Genomic DNA, 16,771 nt, shown 5'->3' on the forward strand with positions numbered 1-16,771 from the left:
TGTCATTTCATCACTATCTAGAAAGAAACATAGATACAATAAATTTGGCAGTGAATGTATATATTGCGGGTACAATCCTAAACATATTGCATACAAGATTAGCCCTACCATAATTTCCTGAAAAAATCCACAGAATTTACTTTAAAAAGCTTAAATGAGAGCTGAGCTTTTGTTTATGCATGCTTAACAAATGCAAATAGAAACAGCTTCTTAAAAATACACACATTTAATGTTGATTTCGAATTCTAGAAAACAGTTCCAGCAATACAAACATGTCAACCACCATGACAAATGAAAACACACATTCACAATTAAATTGATAGTTTATCACATTCTCTCCCCTACCAGATTCCAATAGTGATCTTTGCATGGAAGCCCTACTGCAAATACTGCTGGTGTTCAATGTGAATTACAAAGATTGCAGAAAAGAAAATTTAAAAACTGGTTGTGTTACAATAAAACTACATTTTGCATTATTTCAAGAGACCAACATTTAAAAAGTAACCTGTTCTTATGAAAATATTGTAGCTATAGGCAAGGCAACTTTAACTTAATAGCTGAGATTGAGTAAATGGAAAAAGAGACCCACATTTTTAGTGAAGGCAAGCAGAAGTAAATTTTAATTTTCACTTTTATTAAACTAAGTTTTCTGAAAAACCACAAACACTGGGCAACACATTTTATCTATTCTTCCTTTGGCTATATAAAAGGTGATAAAAATATTTTTCCTTGATAATCATAACAGTATTTTTGTTTTTCAAATCACATAAATAAGTAGCAAAGCAGTATTTCATCAGACAACTTTTTTCCCAATTGTTATTTAACTTTTGCGTGACAATTTATTCTGTTGGCAAACCCATGTCTAATATTAAGACATTTGCTAATTAAATGAAGAAGCTTCAAAATAAAAATATTTACTCTTTGGTTAAAAAAAAAAAAACTCAGGTAAAGAAAATCCACCTAACCCCAGTCAAAAAAAACCTTGTTATTTTACAAGTAAAATAAAGTTATCCTTTTAAAACTTGATTCATTTATAATAACAGAAGAGGTAATTTTGTAATAAAATCAGTACTGTTACTTCAAGTGGCAACATACTGTTTGTTGACCCTGTGCAATTAAACTTTTTGTTCCAACTACACTTATCGTCACACACAAGAGGAATCTTAATGTGAGTCCTGCTTTTTTTTTTTTAAGTAACTGCAAAGAAAACCATTTTACAATCAACATGTCACAAATTATTAGAATTCTTCTCTTAAGCAGAGCTCATGCTCAAAGTTTCAAGCCTGTGCCTCAAACAGCTAGGGTTTTTTTTTCCCAACATAAACTGATACTGCAAGGCTGTGTGCGGTCAGACTGCTTCAATTGAGGAAATGTTCAGTGCAATCCTATACATGCTTGCTTAAAAATTCTTCTGAGTTGAATGTAAATGAGTTGAGCACCGCCATCTCAAAAACCTGCCCTGGTATAGCTGCACAGTGTCCAGGTATCTTTAACAAGAAAACTAGACTATGTACTTTTAATCCCTCCCTCTTCACTTAGAACTAACTAATGTAGGCCTTGGTTTTAGGTTTTATATAATCCATGTAAATTGTTCAAAATGAGTGGGAATTTGCACAGGAGAGGGATAACGTGAACCTGAGAGGCACTCCAAATCACTGGGCTCCCATGTGTAGAACTGCAGCCTGAATTATTTTCTAAAAGCATTATGACATTAATGACTGCGCTCACGGCCAGAACACCCAGCACTCATTTGACACATATTCTATAGTATGTGGCAAACAACAGCACCCAATATAGCCTGAGAAGAAATGCTGCTGTGTAAATACTGCAACTATTCCTGATAAAAGAATTATGGGATATATAGTCAAAAGCTGCCCAATCCCATAATTTATATTGCATAGGTCACAATCACACATATATACACATGCACACGTATGTGTATATATACACATGCAAAGAATATATTAAAAAGACAACAAAGTCTAGTCACAGAGCAATTTACAAGCTCAATATATATTTTTTACACTTTGCTTGAAAGATTTCAATATTTTACAGTCCTCAGCAGGAAGTATATACACTGCACCTTATGAAAATCTAGGGTTGTCAAAGTAGAAATAGTCTTTTGCAAACTTCTGGATAGGAAAAGATCAAGTATCTTACTTAAAATTGTCCTACTTACAGAAAATAGTCCCTACCCACAAAAAACATATCCATGGAATGTACTCTAAAGACAAGGCTTTTTTGACTTGTGAATATTTTAAAGCAAATGAAATCCCATATTCCCACCCCAACACAGTCTAGATCCTCATCTTAAACACATTAGGAGTCCAGCCTTATTTTTTAGTTGGTAGGCCTCTTATGATAAAATTTGTTCTGTTCAAGAAGTGTTAAGGCTAACTTGGTTTTTCATTTTTACAAATATCCATTTAAGTTCTGTTCTGCACTCCAATGTATAAACTCTGCCTATAAATAGATAAGGGCAGTGCAGCAAATAATATTCAGCACTATAGTCAGGAAGCAGTTGCCCCTTCCCATTCCACAAGATACTGAACTTTTCCATCAAGTGTAACCCGACGTGCCAAAATACGGTATTTTTCACCACAAGCTATCCTACCTGCAGCACCAAAGTAACTGGTAATAGAGTTCTTGAGATGATTAAGCTGCAGCTCCTGATCTGCCAAATTATTCAGAATCTCTGTATTAAGTTCATCATATTGATAGTCATCTTTGCCTTCATCTTCTTTTACAATTTCCGGGTTCTGAATCTGGAGTGCCTTTCGTGGAAGGCGTCCTCTTCTCCTTAAATGTGGTATCGTGGATGGCCAAGTTCTTCCTGTTCGTGTCCTTTTTCTGGAATCAGACAAACTGCAGAGCACACAAAATATTAATTTAAAATTTTAGAATATATAATACCACAACAAAATCTATTGTACTCTTAATGTCTCCTTTGTCAAATATAGCAATGGAAGAAAAGCTGAATAACACTGAATCAAACGGAGACAGAACTCAAACTGGTAGTATGATTTTGGTGAGAAGATTTGAGGCCACATTTCATTTGTGGATTGCGGCAGACAATTTAGCTCTTAGGATTTGGGGGACTATATTTCATATGAACATTTTATGTATGCTTATCTTTTATAGCAGTATATACTTTGGAGTAATTTTTCTGCAGCATTTGTTTTACATTCACACTGCAGCTGGGAGCTAACTTGATTCTTGCTGCGTTAAGATAATTCTACTGCACAGCAAACAACATTACTGAAGACATGACACATTCAGCTACGTTAGCAAAAGCTAGAGTGTACCAATGCATAATTTACTGCTTTAGTTTGTCCATTTTAAAACTGATTTTTGCTCCTAAATTTGTCAAGCATTTGTGAAATAAGGAAAAAAGCAGGTTCATTGTACGTTTGCCAGGAACATGGATCTTCTCTGAGTGCTTCCCATAGATGCAACTGCCTGTAAAATATCTATCAGCAGAAGACGACATTATTTGCTGCTACCACAGCAATTCCATGGAAGTAAAAGGGAGGGGAGTCTACATCTTTCAAAAATTTGGAGGCTCCAGCTAACTAACCAAATCTGCTGTTATGGATACAGCCCACTCCATGTTCTACTTTTGGAGGACATGCTAGTGAAAAGCATTGGCAATTTTATCATAAAGAACCTCATGACTGCAGTTTGTTTATATTTAAACCCGCTCACATATCATTCAGAGGTACACTCTCACCTCAGAGAACTAAAGTCAACGTAACATTGCAGAAAAATAAAAAATATTCAAGTATGTAAAAGCCATTCAGTACTTGAAATGAAACACCCTTATGTTAACAGCTCAAGATTGTATAAATTAAACATACTTTCTTCAATGTATCAATTATCTTCCAATAAAAACAGCACTATAAGTTCATACATATAGGTGTGTGTTTGTAATAGATGAAATAATGCTATACCTGTAATGCTTGGAAATACTGTTTGAGGTAGTTTCTTTTGTACTGGCAGCACCTGTGGATTCCACATCTGAGGTATTGGATGAGTGAGCAGTTCCATCAGATCTTCTGAATAATGTCATGTTGTCATGCAGTAAAATTAACGTATTACAATTTCATGTAACTGAACATTAATCAAATTGATAAAGGAGTATATATTATGGCAAAACCAGATTTAGTCAGACAGAAGCGGCGTAATTTTTTTCTAAGTTTGAGATAAATAAAAGTTATAATCCCATTGTCAGAAGCTCAAAATGAAAAGAAGTTCTTAAACTGAAGTTCTCTCTTCTCATATTAGGCATGGGGCAGGATGTTACAATCCCATCTCTCAACTTCAAAGAGTTAAAATTGTATACAGGCAGTCCTCATTTAGTGACCACAATTGGAACCAGCAAAACAGTCATTAAGCAAAGCAGTTGCTAAGTGAAACAGCAACTGCGCTCATGATCTTACTTCAGCCTTCCTTTGCTTTACAGACCTGTGGTCATAAATGTGAGGACTGGTTGCAAAGTTACTTTTTCATCATTGTCGTAACTGCAAACGGTTGCTAAACAAGGCAGTTGCTAAACGAGGACTCCTGTAGAATGATAATACAGTGTGAGCAAACAAGATGCATCTGTTTCTGCTCTGAAGTACAAAATTCCATGCTTATTTGCAGAATGAGTGTTTATTTTTTACAAGGGCACCAGTGTCTCTTCTCTTTTCTGCATACTGATTGTCTCCTTTTTTTACTCTGTTGTCTCTTTCATCACATCTCTCTCCAAATTCACTTAGCTTTCAATTTCACTTCTTTATAAGAAAAAATTATTTACCATAGAGGAGTGCAAACATCTTACATTTCATCACATTAATATCTGCTTTGATTGTCTGAATGCAAAGGTGAATGAATAGGTATTTCCCCATACATACCCAGTAGTGCTAGGAGAATCCAAAGTAGAGGATTCTTGCACTATAACAGGTTCCTTTTCCTAAGAAAGGAAAAAGAATAAAAGAGTAATTTTTTTTCAGATTCTGTAAACATTCGACTCTTTAACTATAAACATCAAAAAGACAGTTGAACATGTTCAATTTTATTCATTAAATTAATAAGTAAATCTGAACACCACTTACCAAAATGGATGGCTCAGACATTCTTTGAATCATTTTTCTAGTATGCGGGCCAGGGGGACGACCTACAGACTTTTTCTTCCCCTTTCTTTCCACACCATTAGTAACTTCCCTAGAAAAGAGTTTTATTTTTAAAAATATTGGTTTGTATTTATTTACAATTTCATTTCTGAAATTTCCTTTATCGGTTGTATTTTTTTTTAATCCATTCAATTGTGTCTGATTCTGGGAGACTGCCTGGACAAGTCCTTGCACTTTTCTTGGCAGGTTTTTCAGAAGTGGTTTGCCACTGCCTTCTTCCTAAGGCTGAGAGAAAAGTGACTGGCCCACGGACACCCAGCTGGCTTTGTGCCTAAGGCAGGATTAGAACTCATGGTCTCCTGGTTTCTAGCCTAATGCCTTAACCACCACAACAAACTGGCTCTCATCAATTGTATTAGACATGTTTTATCTTTTGAATGTTTATAAAAAGTAGAGCTCTAAGAAGCGAGATATAAAAACATTATATGAATAAAACTACACCCTATTAGAACCAGAAAACCACTATCAATTTATATTTCTGCAACTAATACGTCACTCAACTTCCCAAAAGGCTCTAAGCAGATTACAAATAATACAAAGCATAAATTTTAAAACGTTCATTAGTTAATAATAACCATAAAAGCTTCCAATCTGTCATCACAGAGTGGAAAATCAATCATGCGGATATTAAATAGCAGGGGAGAGAGAACAGAGCCCCAGGGCACCCTAGAAGAGAGTTTTAGAGCTCAACCTTCTCCCATCACCACTACCAACTGGAACCGTCCCCAGAGGAAGGAGGAGAACCAATACAACATAGTAACCCTGACTCCAAACCTCCAGAAATGCTTCAGATACCACAATCAATGGTTATCAAAGTTTGGTAAGAGATTAAGTACAACCAGCAGGGCTGCACCAATCCTATCCAGCTCCTACCATAGATAATCCAAAAGAGCTATCAATTCAGTGTCATGTCTTGACCCCAATATATTATTCAGATACCATCACCCAAGTAAAGAACACAGAGAGCTGAAAAGGATGCTGATCATAGTAGAAGGCTGTCTTACTATGATCCAAGGAAAAGAAATTTTAGTGTGGATAATAGATGAAATATTCTGTTTTCCTCTATTATTAAACTGGTCTTTGTATGTGGGAATATGCTAACATGTCAGACTTTCAAGAGAAGATAAAGTAAAGAAACTACTATTCATAACTACCAATACACTTTTAAGTAATCAAACACAAACATAATTTGCAACTGTGTATCCTTGAAAGTTTCATATCCCACAAGGGAAACTTTTTGTGCTGTGCACATATTTTCAAGAATCAATTGTGCAATTCTTTTTTAAAAAATTGATTAGATTATCACAACTGCCTGAGATTTAAGAATAGTTTATTAGACAACATTCCTTCAAGCTAGAAAATACAACATTTCCATTTATCCTCCCTGGGATATGCTTATCTACTGAAGTAATATGAGGTATCAATCTTCCTCTACCATGTCTGTCCTAGCTTAAGATTTTAGCAAGAAGATAAGTTTATTTTTCCAGGCCACTGATCTTATAGAGAAAGGCAGGTGCCCCATTCTCACAATGCCTCGGAACACCTCAGAAGCTTTCAAAATGCTTTCTGAAGCAGCACAGGAATAGGGCATGCTATTTGGAGAATGGCCCAAGCAGCCTTGGGAAGAAGGGCTGGCGCAGCCAGTAGCTGCCCTGCATAAGGCAGGCCAGGCGCGCCTCATCAGCAGCAGGAGGAAGACAGTGAAGGTCAGCTGGACATGTCAGGGCCTGCAGAGCACAGGGGCTGCTGGGGCTTTGTGCTATGGCAGCTGGCCATGGCACAGGGCGGCACTCCTCAGCAGCGGTGCTGGCTGCGCTGGGACTGAAGTAGAGGCCTGGGGTCATTGCTGGCTGGCCGCTGAAGGCCCCAGGCCTCTAATTTAGCCCCAGTGCTGCCGCTACCGCCAAGGAATGCTGCTGTGCAGGGCACTCAAAAGGGCAGAGATGGAGAGGAAGATAGGTGGGGGGGGGGGGGGGAGTTGAAGCGCCACTATGGTTTAAGTGGCTGCTAAGCACCCAAATTTTGATCACATGACTGCGGGGACGCTGCAATGGTCGTAACTTCAGATGCCAGTCGTAAGTCCCTTCATTCAGCACGTCGTAACTTTGGTCGCTGAACGAATGGTCGTAGGTTGAGGACAACCTGTAGCCAGCTATGCAGTATATTCCATGCATTTGCTGATGATAGTCAAAACTTCAATCTGAGCATAGCAATCCATTTTGCTCAAAACACAAAAGACAGGTTTTGAGTTTGCTGCACAATAATGACCTACACAACTCACCTAACCCTTGGCCAATTCTGTATTAACAAGATCACACATAGCTTGTATTTGACAAATACTAACCTGATCTGGATAGATATATCAGTATATTTTTTTGTATTACTGCTTAACAGTACCTAGTTGGATTGAGTTTTTTTTATGGAACTGTATGTAAGGACAAAAGCAGCAACTGCTGTTAGAATTATGTCTTCTGTACTATTCTGACTGCACAAGCTCAAACTTGGCCTAACCTGGGCAAACCTATACCCCCTTGACTCCCTAGCCTTTAGGACTCTGCTTATTTCCAATTAGTCTTTGCTGAGAATGTACGTACAATACTTCATGTTTCTGTCATTTTATTCAGTACTAGTCTATTTACCTCTGATCAGGCACAGGTTTAGACGATTTTCTGCCTTTAATTTTGAACTCGTGTGAAGTTCCCTCAGGTTCTTTCTCAGCCTTAAAAGCAGCATTTGGTGGGCAAGGAGGAACACGAATTCTTAAGCCAAACAAATGTTTTTTCTTCTTTATTTCCTTCCCAGACATAAACCTACATTTCAAGATATTAAAGACAGAACACAAAAACAAAACTCATCTCCTCAGATATACAGAGAAACCACAGATCCATTTATTAACAAATGTATGGTTCTACTCATAGCCTGTTCAAATGCTGACTTTGGGAAAAACATAGCTAAACATTCATTTAACTTTTACCTCAGAAATAAAAGTCTGACTTTTAACAATTCTGCAATAATACATTCTGTTGCAACTACACATGTTGTTAGATAACACTTCAAAAAACTTCAAAGACTATTATCTGATTAGACTAAAGGAAATGAAAGAGAAAATCGTATAAAACCCTTATCAACTTACATGGTCTTGTAATCATTTAATGCCTCTAGAACATGTTCATATCTTTCAGATTTTGGTGTGTCTGCCAGCTGTAAAGTATCAAGAAGTGATTTAATCTACTGAACTGTGCAGTAACACTCATAACCACTAATACTTAACAGTTCAAAGAGATATAAAATACAGCAGCATTCTAGAATCCCTTCATGTAACAGATAGGCCAAAGTTATATTCTAGAGTACCTACTGTAGCATGTTAACAAATAAAGGGGGAACAGAAGTTTAGTTATCTCCATTATTCTAGGAACAAGGTATGAAGCAAAATTACGGTCTGTATCTGTTTGAACTGCTAAATATCACTTGTGTTTATGGGTGTAGTTTTCATAACAAAATATAAATGCTTGTCCCTTTAGTAAAATGTGAGTAATCTGCATTCTGTATCTGATAAAATATTTTAATAGAAATAAGAGTTTGCTGAGGAAGAGTTAAGAGAAAAAATTCAGCAGGACTCTTTCTATTGGGAAATGGAATTAAATATGACAAGGCTATAAAAGAAAAAAAACGTATTTCCTAATCCTCAGCAACTTCAGAATGGCAGCTGCCAGCATATCTTTCCAAATGTCAAAATTTAGCACTTACAAATGGGAATCTAAGGAGGAAGATTTATTAGTACCATATATGTACGCAAAAAGAAATGATCCCTTTCATTACTGGTCACCTGTAGAAGATTTTAAAAACATTTTTAATTGAAAACTCTATTTAAAAAAGACAAAGTTGTTTTGAAATTCAAACTTCTATCAGTCACAAGACCATGTTTTATGTATTACCATATATGGGAGACATAGTAAGTGGATTACCTGTTTCTTTCAAATGTCAGATTTTTTTTATACAAAGTAAAACACTAAAAAAAAAAATCTCAAACAATTATTCACAAGCAGGTCAGCATTAACCAGGAAAACAAATTTTACATCTAGTAGAATTGTACTATAAATAGATTGAACAATCGTTAAAATATCTATACAGTTTAATAGTTTGATCTTCTGAACTACAGAAACACATGAACAGCATGAATATTTCAAAAACTTACTTCACCGGGATGGAGTCGATCCCAATTTTCATTAATGTATGTCATGAGTTCAAGTTCTGAATCAAAATATTTCTTTTTATGAATAACACTTAGGTTGTAAAGGCATAGATGTGCTATATCTACCCTAGAATTTAGAAGTTTTAATAACAATTAGTTAAGTTTTAACATTTTACATATATGAACATTAACTGTCTAGATGACAGGAACAACTGTAGCCTGACAGCAATCAGCAGGCCTATTTCACTAACAATCCTGTTTCTTAGATATTTTGTTTTTCACTTTCTCAGCTGAAACCAGAAAGGAAGAGGACAACAATAAAAGTAATATATCCACATTCTAATTACTTATGCAATGTCCATTCAGACAGTGGAAGCACAAAACTATCTTTACAGAGATATACAATGAGATACTGAATATTTTCACCCAAGACCCACTTAAGTTGTACTTACCATTGCAAGGGTAAACGTTTGAGGTATTCTGGTCCAGAACTACAAACTGAACAAATGAATGTATAAAACCTTTAAAAAAGTTTAAAAGGCATATTCAGTGTTCTGAACATGATTGCTTCTAATCTGTACTGACAGCAATTCGTTTTACAAGATATTTAAGACAAACTTATGCTTACAGTTGAAGTACATCAATGAGTAATAAATAAAAGAATGATGTTTTGAAACAAATAGCTAAAAATCTGGGTGTATGTCATCAGCTTTTTGAATGTTTTTACCCCACCATTAATCTGTATCTATTTAATATGTTTAGGAATTGTTAAGGTAATTATGGACATTTGTAACCCTCCTTTATGATAAAACTGAACTCAGGGCAGACTATAAATACAAAGAAAAGCCTAACAATGCAATAAAACAGTAACATATTGACTTACTAATGCATCACTGTAAATACCGCAGATACAGCCATGGAGAACATAAACGTTATCATTGCAGGGCTGAATACAGTCCTTCCCACCAAAGGGGAAACCTAGCACACAACAGAAGATAAAATAAAAGCATCTTACCTGTCACCATACAGCATTGGCTTTTGGAGGCACTGCACACAAGCCTCATGGAACCACTGCTTACATTTGCAGCACTGTAGCATCTTTAAATACCAGCTTCATTAATGGTAAGAAAAAACAAGGATGATTGTTATGCAATAAATACTCAGTGCAGCAGAAAAGCATTATGTAACTATTATGAATGATAGAACTAGCTAAAATCATTTTTATTTATATATGATAGACTACGTCATTTAAAAATAAAATTCCCAGACTTACAGACAGGGAAGTTGTCGTGTCGGCAGCTTTCTGACCCATGAACTTATAGCGGAATGGAGTGTCATATTTCATATTATGCTCAGTTAGCATTTCTTAATTGGCTTAAGAAAAATAAAATGAAAACTACACTACCAGTTATATGAGAGTTGCTCCTGGAAATTTATCTTGGTCACTGTGCATTCACTGATCGTTCTGCATTTTGCAAATTGTATGTTTTGTTAAACATAACACAGAGGCAGAGTTTATACAACAAGCTAAGCCAAAATCAAACAGTTATGCTTAAGCCAATCAACCTCTAACTTTATTCACTGAAACTTGGTCCAAGATTATAGTTTAACTAACCAATGCTCTTTAATACAAACTTCAAAAACTCAAGAGCAGAAACTGTTCTGAAAGCCTGATACTATGTTAGAATATGATCAATAAAGCTGTCCTGTGTTATATTTATGAAACGTAACACTTGGCTCTCATACATATTCTCAACAAATAGAGAACTTAAAAAAAATTGAGTGAAAGTATATTTTCATAAGCATGTCAACTACTTACTCTCCAGGACCTCCACAGTAGCAATAACACTGTTGGGCATTTGTTTTATGGCCTGCATCCCATTCAAGGTCAGCTACATTGTAAGGCAATGTTTGCTTCATGACTTGCAGTGCTTTAGCATTTGGTCCTTTCTTAAGCGCGCCACCTCTCTGAAATAAAATGCATTAAAGCAGCAAATGTTACTATTCAATGTCATACAAAAATAAAATTTCATCTGCAATTACTTTACTAAGTAATCAACTTACTTTTGTTGTTGTTGCAAAGACACACTGCCGGCAGAGCCATTTATCATCTGAATCTATCACACTAGAACTGATATTTGGTGTGTGACACAGCTGATGATAACCTGATTTTTTTAAAAAAAAATGTTGTTACTCTTTCAGAGGATATAGAGAGAGTATTTGTATGTCTTTCTGTCATACATTAAAACCCACAACCAATTTTTAAACATTTTAAATTAAATGTCATGTGATACTAGAAAGTACAATATACGAGGGATTTAGAGTACCATAAATGTAACAAATATCAGTAGAAATACCTCTGCACTTAAGTTTACACAAAATATACTAATACATTTTTAAAATTTCTACACACTAATTTTTTAAATTACCTTGACCACACTTATCACATATAACCATTTCATTGGGTGCTTCTGAATATTCCTCCTGACATATTGTACAGACCATTTCCCCAGTTTCAGTAGCTCCTAAGACAACAAAAAGGCATGGCTTTATGTTGAATACATTTTACATTTTGAAGACTGACTGCTATATACGAAAACTATTAGATTAGTTGTAAGTCCTGACATAATGTGATTTGGGTTTTGTTTTGTATAATATGTGAACCCAGCCACTCTGGTCTGTAAACCATGACTTGGAACAATGTGTAAATTCAGCTGGTGTTGACTGATGCATTTGAGATCAGGAGTTATAAAAAAGAGACCTATGGATTCTATAAACCCAGCCACTCATCTGTCTTTGGGCCGTATGTGGTCCACATAGCTTTTGCATTCAGCCTGCTGCTTCCCCTTATAATTCTCATCTCTCCTCAGAACAATTACATTTCAGGCTCCCCTCCCTCTTGAGCAAATCACTTCAGGTAAATGGCAGCTGACAAATAGTTAACCCTTTCTTCAATGCCTGCTGTATTCAGTATCTCAACTGGAAGGAGTATGGAAATAGTATAGTAGATCCAGGTTTTACATCAATCACTAAAAGAGTAAATCATCATCATCATCATCATCATCAGATAAGTTCTTGCCTGTTTGTATGTCCTTCCAGAGAACCCAGGACTTGGAACTGTCTTCAAATATAATGAAGCAGCTCTGCTTAAGTTTGTTTATCTGAAATAAAAATAAATTTGCAGCCATAATACCAATTTGTGGTTTTGACGTAAGACTTTGTGAACTAGTAAGTTTATTAAAAATGGATTACCTTTTTGATAGTTCCAAGATAAAACAAGCCATCTGACCATCTAGCTAGGACATCTTGACCTTCTTCAAATTTGCACACTGGCTTTTTGGACTTTTGTCCATCCCGTGAGGACAGTTTGGTCAAGGATGTTGGTGGTTTTTGGTTTCGGTGCAAAGGAGACCGCTTGTGGACCACTGAATTACCCACCCCCGTAGAGTCTCTAAAATACAGACATATACAATGAATGTGAGCAACTTCTAAAACATTAAACGCTGACAATCAAACCAGTACAAATTTAACTGGGAGTGAGGCTTATAATTAATCTCCAGGCATATCTGAGACAAGATGATGAAGCCAGTATATAATTTTTTAAACTGGAAAATTTATTGTAATTTAATATAGAGGAAGTATGCCATAGTCCTAAACACTAACAATTAAGTCCATGACTTGAGTGCTTGTTATCTCTACATTGTTTCTCTAATCTGCTAAAAATGTGCTTACATCTTGGTTCTCTCAGATATTGTCTCAGTACACTTCAAACTATATTAAAACCTGCACATGGTAAACTTACTGCATTAAAAAAAAAACACTTTTGGCTATCATCTGGAACCTGTCCATGTAATATACATTGCATAAAACCCATTTAGCAGCAACTGGTTACTAGTAAGCAAAGTAGTTTTCATTTTTCACATATAACACAGTATTCAACCCATAATCATTACTATCACTATGTAAATACAATGTTCCCTTCGTTCACTGAGCCCTTGTACAAATACTGAAGCAATACATCATAACTAAGGCATTTGTAAAGATATGAAAAGAAATAAACACTGCACCAATTCTTTTTAATTTTGCCATGGATGAAGGGTCAGAAAGCAAGAACTCAAACAAAAGTGTTATAGCCAAGTTCAATGTTCTATTCCTTTTGCAAGAGAAGGAAGAAACACAGGAAATGTACTCCATAAAGTTACTTTAAAATTCCACAGAACAATTCATATACAATTAGACAAAGAACAGAAACAGACTATTCATGGGAAATAATGAAATACTGTATATATCTTTAGCGATATTATCAGGGACAGACCACTGTTTGCACAATATGCTAACTCTTGATTAACTGAGTTAATCTAATTGGCTGGATTTGTACAAAACACTGAACTATAATGTTACTGGGTTTGCACAACACACTAAGTTACAAACCAGTCAATCATAGTTTGAACTCGTTTACTGCATGAACACATTCAATATAACAGAAGTCTGGAGGCTGCATACTCATCTTAATGAGCACGCACACACACAACCAAAATGACAAAGAGGTGAAATAGTCAGGTGACAGCTGGGCAAGGCTGAACAGGAGCAGAACCAGTGTCTCTATTAGCTAAGTGTGATAGTTATCTGTAACAGGATTATACCTGGCTGCCATACATTATTTCATTCACTTTCAGCATGTCACCAGTATGCCCCAGTTATTTAGCTAGATTTTTCTTTCCATTCCCTCATAATCTCAGTCTCAATAAAACAGTTGATTAAAATTCTGGAAAAGCTTATTGCAATTTGTTTGCTTACATTTGGGAACTCCAGTTCTTTCTATCCATATTTCTTGACTGGAATTACAAGACCTATTTTGACTACCTAGTAATACTTGTGAATGGTGAGAACTCCACTCTCCTAACATGAAATATGATGCCAGTTGGCTAATACCCCACAAACACTGAAAGGAGCAAGAACTAATTTAAACAATATAACAGCCTTGCCAGGAAACAAGAAAAAATAGGAAATTGAAAAGTTAACATTATAAACCCCCCCCCCCCGGTAAATCATGCCCTTTCCTGATATTTTTTTTTCTAAGTTAAAAATTACAATATTTGATGATCTTCCATCAGAGGGTAGTTGCTCTGGGGAGAGGCTGCATCTTTTTTTGCACCTTTTAAAAGCTTCATGAAATTACTTTAGAAATGTGACTGCATCACAGATTTATGTAAGACGATAATGATACAGGCCAGGGTTCTTAATACATCATTGTAGCTGTAATGTTGACTTTAGAAGCACACCATATTCAAATACAATTTGAAAGGATAGTATATAAGCAAGTTGAAAATATGCAGCTCATTACATTAGGGAAATGCAGATTTGGGGGGATCAGTTTGGTCTAGTGGTTAAGGCACTGGTCTAGAAACCAGGAGTCTGTGAGTTCTAGTTCCACCTTAGGTGTGAAAGCCAGCTGGGTGACCTTGGGCCAGTCACTGTCTCTCAGCCCAACTCACCTCACAGGGCTGCTGTTGTGGGGAAAATAGGAGGAGGAAGGAGTATTAGGTATGTTTGCCGCCTTGAGTTATTTATAAAAATAAAGGCAAGATAAAAATTAAATAAATAAAATAAATAAAAGCCACATATGATTTTTTTTGTGATGTGCTGAAGACTATACTATAAAGCACAGGAGGCCAGGACAAAAACAAAACAGTATTTAATTTAACATTTCAAAAATATAGCTAATATGGCTATTCCCCATGTAGTTAAATATTAAAAATTCTAAATTTTTGGAAACACTTCAAGAGAGTGCTAGGGACTGTATTGAAAGCCTCAGGGGTTGCAGGTGGCCCTGAAAACTCAGGTTGTTCACCCCCCACTGTATATGATCAAAGCTGCCTTTTCATTTATCAGTTACAAAGCCAGCAGCTGTCTTTGCACAATGTGCTAAGCTTGATTCATTTTAACCTTGGTCAATTTTTTTTGTGTGGCTTAAAATGATGTGTGATCCCACCCTTAGGGGTCATAGTTCAATATATTGTGTAAACCTAAAAAGTAAGTTAATTCAGTAATCAGATTAAACGTGCTGTGAAACACACACATAGGGGTACATATAGCAGTTGTAAAACATAAAGCAGGAGAAAGGGGGAAAGAGAAGCCACCTGAAATAAATAATATATGATAGTCTAATAGGACAGTACTGTAAAATCATTAAGCCTAGACTCTAAAAGTAAAAGCACCAGGTAATAAAATAATAAATAAAATACTAACAACTAGTATGCTGGCATTATTACAGCAACAAATTTACAAACTCCTTCTTTTAGAACTACCTCTTTTTATCGACCCTGGAGAGAAAACGAAATGATATTTCGGATCCCATTTGCAGACCGAAATGATGGCAACGTAGAACTTCCTCAATTTACCAATGCGCAATAATACAATCACCAGCGAAAGATTCTCGCCTTTGTTTGGCTTGCCCACGACACCAGAAGCCCCCCTATATACAGCCAACCACAGATACGGTTCATGTTGCAGCATAAGAGATGCCCACACCTCCCTCCGCATACAAAACTCGGCTAGTGGGGCGAAATGTCTAGGATGTCGCACTCTCTCGGTCCCCTTCCCACTACATAAACGGACTGAGAGCGGAAATGCTGTAAAGCTGTTTTTTTTCCTTCAAAATCAATAGATGGCGGGAGAGGGGAGGTCCAAAAAAGCCGGGAAACAGGAGGGAGCCGGCTTCCCTTCCTCTCGCTCCCGACCCTGCCATCATCGCTGACCTCCCTCGACCGACTTCTGCACTGCTCGACCCTTCCTCGCTCACCTCATTCGGTCTCTCCAGTTGGGCCACCCGCTTCATACAGGGAAATCAGTGCGCTCGATGCGCTCTGCCCGAGAAGCCGCCCTTCGGCCGGGCTTCTCGCCGCCCTCCGAGAGGCAAACGCGCGCTGGTGAGGGGAGAAGGGAGGAGACCAAGGGGCTCAAGCCCGAGGCGGCCGAGGCAGCCGCACGGACAGCCCTGCTACACAGCAACCCTTCGCCATTTTGCTTTCCCGCGGAGGAGAAGCTGGTGCATTGTGGGAAACACAAAGGAGCTGCTTCACCGACGTCGTCGTCGTCGGCAGCAGCCCCTCCTCCGAGCGGCACAATCCCTCCGGCCAGCCCAGCCGTGTCGAATCAGCTCGGCGTTCGTCTTCTGTCTCCGCGACAGAGGGGGCGGGTGAGGTGGCAGCCCGCCCGCGGAAGGACACGGTCTTCGCCGCCAGCTAAATGGTCGGTGAACAAAGAGGGACTATTTTCAAAGGAGCTAATCCCTCCTCTTCGCTTTGGGGCGCACCGGGACAGGGATAGGAATAAAATTGAAAGCAAAGGGGGATCCTTGAAACAACAAAGTCTTCAGGTGGCCTGCCGATTGCAAGAGTGCAAG

The 16,771-nt window shown here is 37.2% G+C and overlaps 1 protein-coding gene across 1 annotated transcript; it reads right to left on the minus strand.

Annotated features, from left to right (window-relative positions):
- Nucleotides 1-207: 207 nt before the first annotated feature.
- Nucleotides 208-16,418, minus strand: MTF2 (metal response element binding transcription factor 2). The gene is made up of 15 exons (XM_063298310.1): nt 16,169-16,418; nt 12,619-12,817; nt 12,446-12,527; nt 11,796-11,891; nt 11,431-11,531; nt 11,186-11,334; nt 10,382-10,477; nt 9,819-9,887; nt 9,370-9,493; nt 8,308-8,375; nt 7,814-7,984; nt 5,097-5,205; nt 4,896-4,954; nt 3,951-4,055; nt 208-2,865 (listed from the first exon to the last, which is right to left on the minus strand). Exons 1-15 carry the CDS (start codon nt 16,171-16,173, stop codon nt 2,511-2,513), a joined length of 1,788 nt encoding a protein of 595 aa, XP_063154380.1. The 5' UTR covers nt 16,174-16,418; the 3' UTR covers nt 208-2,510.
- Nucleotides 16,419-16,771: the final 353 nt, after the last annotated feature.

This window comes from Candoia aspera, chromosome 3 (assembly GCF_035149785.1).
Source record: "Candoia aspera isolate rCanAsp1 chromosome 3, rCanAsp1.hap2, whole genome shotgun sequence".
Classification (NCBI taxonomy): Eukaryota; Metazoa; Chordata; class Lepidosauria; order Squamata; family Boidae; genus Candoia; species Candoia aspera.